The 4,482-nt window shown below is 57.1% G+C and overlaps 2 protein-coding genes across 2 annotated transcripts in view; one reads left to right on the forward strand and one right to left on the reverse strand.

Annotated features, from left to right (window-relative positions):
• The window catches only part of NDUFS7 (NADH:ubiquinone oxidoreductase core subunit S7), a 5,650-nt gene extending 2,407 nt beyond the window's left edge, over nucleotides 1-3,243 (forward strand). Inside the window, exons 2-7 of the mRNA XM_017743817.1 lie at nucleotides 149-258; nucleotides 615-729; nucleotides 1,556-1,735; nucleotides 1,809-1,855; nucleotides 2,550-2,638; nucleotides 3,042-3,243. Coding sequence (XP_017599306.1) covers nucleotides 149-258; nucleotides 615-729; nucleotides 1,556-1,735; nucleotides 1,809-1,855; nucleotides 2,550-2,638; nucleotides 3,042-3,139 — 639 coding nt within the window. The 3' untranslated portion in view covers nucleotides 3,140-3,243. The remainder of the gene's footprint in view (nucleotides 1-148; nucleotides 259-614; nucleotides 730-1,555; nucleotides 1,736-1,808; nucleotides 1,856-2,549; nucleotides 2,639-3,041) is intronic.
• Nucleotides 3,244-4,348: 1,105 nt separating this feature from the next.
• GAMT (guanidinoacetate N-methyltransferase) overlaps nucleotides 4,349-4,482 on the reverse strand; it is a 6,349-nt gene continuing 6,215 nt past the window's right edge. Inside the window, exon 6 of the mRNA XM_008641094.2 lies at nucleotides 4,349-4,480. Within this exon, the coding sequence (XP_008639316.1) occupies nucleotides 4,349-4,480 (132 nt within the window). The remainder of the gene's footprint in view (nucleotides 4,481-4,482) is intronic.

A 4,482-nucleotide genomic window follows, 5' to 3' on the forward strand; every position in this document is an offset into this window, starting at 1 on the left:
CAGTGACAGCCTGACCCCGGGGCTGGGGGTGAGGGGACCAGAGAGCCGCGGCTGAAGGGCTCCCCGAGCTGGGGGTGGGCTGGGGCGTCAGTGGGGGTCTCCTTCCCCACTGGGGTTTGTGAAGCACGGGCTCCCGGGAGGGCTTTAGTGTCACCCTGTCACGTTGTGCGGGGCCTTTCTGTCCTCCAGGCCCGGTGCTGTGGGTCCCGTTCACGCTCAGCTGCTCCATCAGACGCCGGTGGCCGATCACGCTGACAGGTAACAGCTCCTGCCCTGGGGACAGGGAACAGCAGGCGGTGTCCCCGCTCCCGCGGGCAGGGCGTCCCAGCGGCACCTCCTGTCAGGCGTCTCCTCAGTTCCTTGCTAAAATCCAGGGAGAACCGGCAGCTCTTCGAGCCCTGGGGATGAGCAGCTGGGGGCTCTCTGTAGCCGGGGTATGGCCAAGGGGCTCTGCCTGAGCACCAAACCCACAGATCCCACACAGGGGGAGAATCCTCTGCTACAAACAGAGGGGGTGGGATTGTCATTCCTCAGGGAATCACAGCCCCGTGGGATAAAGACTGATTGTGCAGGGAAGTAACTGGAGAGTGATGGCTCTGGGCTGGTCCTTTCAGCTCTGTCCAGGTCCAGAAGAGCTCTGCTGTCGTCCAGAGGAAATCCTACGTCCCCAGCAGCCGTGGCGAGTACGTCATTGCCAAGCTCGATGACCTGGTCAACTGGGCACGGCGGGTGAGTGCAGAGCCACTGTGCTCCCCTGGGATCGAGGGACAGAGGGTGACAGATGGGAGGCACCTCCTGCTAGGGATAAAAATAGGCTCAGAGCTCCCGTGGCTGAGTTCTGTGGCCAGAGGGTGACATTTGGGGTCCAGTGACAGAGCGGGAGAGAGGCTGAAGGCGCTGAGGGCATGTGTGGGGTCTGGAACTGCCCTTTGGTCACCAGCAAAAGGCACTTGCTGGAGTTGTCCCTGCCCCGAGCAGCTGCTCTGCCTGTGGGGAAGGTGACACGAGTGACACTGCCCTGTGCCATGGAGCCCAGTGCCCTGGGTCTGTTCTCTGGCCACCACTGTCCTGGGCTGGTCCTTCTCTGGCCACCACTGTCCCTGTGGGCTCCTGAGCTGTTCCTTCTTCACTGTCCCTTCTCCAGGCCCCGATCCGGGCCTCTGAGCTGTCCCTTCTCTGGCCACCACTGTCCCTGTGGGCTCCTGAGCTGTTCCTTCTTCACTGTCCCTGAGCTGTTCCTTCTTCACTGTCCCTTCTCCAGGGCTCTGAGCTGTCCCTTCTCTGGCCACCACTGTCCCTGTGGGCTCCTGAGCTGTTCCTCCTTCACTGTCCCTTCTCCAGGCCCCGATCTGTCCCTTCTCCTCTGTCCCTGTGTGACTCTGAGGTGGCTTTAGCAGTGTCAGAGGCTCAGGGGAGCAGCTCTGGACCCGTTCAGGCTGCACACCCAGCTCTCCCTGAATCTATTCCTCCGTGGGTTTTGCTCGCCACACCTTGAACTTCCTGTGTGTCACCCACAGTGTCCCTGAGCTCCTGCCTGTCCCCTGTGTCCCCACAGAGCTCCCTGTGGCCGATGACCTTCGGGCTGGCCTGCTGTGCCGTGGAGATGATGCACATGGCAGCCCCTCGCTACGACATGGATCGCTTCGGGGTCGTGTTCCGGGCCAGCCCCCGCCAGGCCGACGTCATGATCGTGGCAGGGACCCTGACCAACAAAATGGCCCCGGCTCTGCGCAAGGTACCAGGGACCACAGGGACCTTGGGCACGGCGGGGGGAGGTGGGAATCATCCCAAATATCCCTGTTCCGCAGGTCTACGACCAGATGCCGGAGCCTCGCTACGTGGTGTCCATGGGGAGGTGAGTGCTGAGATATTCCTGGTGCTGTGGGGGGAATTCTTTGCTTGTTTGTGTTTTCAAGTTCTTAAAGAGGTCTTGTAGAGCAGAGCAGAAAGGCTCCTTCTGGGAATGATGTGTGTGAATCCTCCCAGGGATAGATCCGGGGGGTTTGCAGCTGCCAGACTTGTGTATATCTGGAATCCCAGAGTTTGCTTTTGGCTTTCAAAACGCTTCTGCTGTGCAGTGTGGAATCTGCTTCATGAAGGGACTCAGCTGGAATCTGCTCTGAGGGGATTTGGTTGGAATCTGCTCCATGGGGGACTCAGTTGACTCCATGGTCTCAGAGGTCTTTTCCAACCTGAGTAATTCCACGATTCTCACAGCTCTTTTGTCCCCCACACTGGGGCTGAGGGTGGCCAGTCCAGTCTGGAACAGGACAAATTCTGGGAAAGCTCTGAGGCAAAACAGAAGGTTTTGCAGCAGAGAGGAAGGACAGTGAAATCTGCTTTGTGAGGGTGATGGGAACAGTTCCGTAGGGTTGGATTCAGCTGAAAACACACCAGGCAGGGCTCGTGGTGGGATGGTGTCACCTGCGAGTCCCTCCCTGTGAGCTCTCAGCTGGTGGCTCCGAGCCTGGCAGTGCCCACCTGCCCGGGGCCACCTTCCCTTGGCCTCCTGCTCACCTTCCTGGGCTGACACTGTCCCTGTCCTGCAGCTGTGCCAACGGCGGGGGCTACTACCACTACTCCTACTCCGTGGTGAGGGGCTGCGACCGCATCGTGCCCGTGGACATCTACGTGCCAGGTACAAGGGGCAGCTCTGCCTGGGAGCAGGGCAGGGAGAGGGGAATTCTCTGCATTTGGGTGTAGGTTTGAAAGGTTTTCCTGTCTCAGAGCAGTGGGGAAGCTGCAGGGGTTGTGGGGAGGGGAGGCTTGTGCCGGTGGTGGCACCGGCAGTGGGGTGGGAGGTGGGTTTGGATAGACCTGGGCTGAAATCAAAGAATTGTTATGTTTGATAAAAGATCTTGATAAACACCATCAATTTAGTTTCTTTACACTCCTGCCTGTGCCAGCCACGAAGCCAGAGGGAAGTCAGCTTTGGAATAAATCCCGGGGCTGTCACCTCATCTGCTGGCTCCAGCTCTGTGCAGGTCCCAGCCCTGTGACCTTCCTCCCTTCCTCCCCTCTTTCCTTTTTCTCTCTCTCAGGTTGCCCACCCACAGCTGAGGCTTTGCTGTACGGGATCCTGCAGCTGCAGAGGAAAATCAAGAGGGAGAGGAGGATGCAGATCTGGTACAGGAAATAGCCTTTATTTATGTCCCCACTCACTGCCCCCCCCGGGCACCGCTCACTTTTACGCACAAATCCGGCTCCTCACGCGCCTTCCAATAAAACTCTACCTGGTCCAGGTGCTTTCCTGTCTTTAATAAATCCCTCTGACCTGAGGTGTTGAAAAACTGGGCTAAAAAAGCAGGAGCTGAATTTGAGAACACTGCTGAGTTGGTTTCTGGTCTGAACAACCTGGCAGGAAAGGTGAATGGTGTCATATCGTGACATAACGGCCTTGCCAGACCTTGTTTTTTAGCTTTGTTGGGAAGTTTTGAGACCAACACATGTCCAGCTGATCCCTGAGCCCTCCCTGAGCGCATCCCTTACTCACCACCTGCTCCTTGTTGGTAATTCCTACACAGGATCGAATAAATCCATAATATTTGTGTGCACAGGGGCCAGAAATTAATTCAGTTTCCAGAACAAGTAAAATACCGATGCTGAAAATCAAAAGGTGATGAATAAAACTGAATGTAGAGCTCCTTAGCAGGGTGGGGATAAAGCAGCTTGTCCTGGATGCACCCCAGGAGCCTGGGATGAGGAATGGCCGTGCCTGAGGGACGAACACACTTTGGAAAGACAAATAAATCGCTCGGGAACAGCAGTTTGGGTATTTAATTCCTTTTAATGGACGTTATCCCTTCCAGGAAGAGAGGAAACATTAATGGAGCTGTGGGGGGGTGCTGGGGCTGGGATTTGCTGCCATGGGCTTTGGCCAAAGATGTTGGGAAGCTTCCCTGGGGAGTTGCTTCAGGAGGAGCTGAAATGCCTCAAAATGCCCTATTTCTCCCACCTGGTTTGGATTATTTGGCTCTTGTGGGAAGCCAACCTGTGATTTCTCAAAATGATCCCATTTTTAGAGGAAATGGCTGGTTCTGGAACCCCTTTGGCCAAAGGCTGCGAACCACACTCTGAAATTCCAGCTTAATTGAGAATTTCAAGTCTTGAGGGGACAGAGCAGGGTGGGATCTTCTTCCACAGAGCCCACAAGACCCCTCCAGGGCACAGGGCTCCTGGGGCAGGGAGTTTCCTGTCCTTTTGTCCCCTGGAATCCAGCACTTCCATCCCAAATCTCCCCCCACCTCCAGATGAATCCGCTCGGATCTCTCAGGGGCATCAAAGGAGATCAGAGCTTTTCTCCTCCTCATCAGCACATGCCCAACCCCTGCTCCCCGGCGCTGGCCCCTCAGTGTTTGAGGACGGTGGGGGTGATCATCCTGGGGTGGGAGTAGTAGCGGCACTCGCGGGGCGGCTGCAGCTCCATCACCCTCGTGCTGATGTTCTCCTGCTTGACCCCCGCCTGCACCAGCGGCCCCACCT

Source organism: Corvus brachyrhynchos, unplaced genomic scaffold, assembly GCF_000691975.1.
Source record: "Corvus brachyrhynchos isolate BGI_N302 unplaced genomic scaffold, ASM69197v1 scaffold219, whole genome shotgun sequence".
In the NCBI taxonomy this organism is placed as follows: domain Eukaryota; kingdom Metazoa; phylum Chordata; class Aves; order Passeriformes; family Corvidae; genus Corvus; species Corvus brachyrhynchos.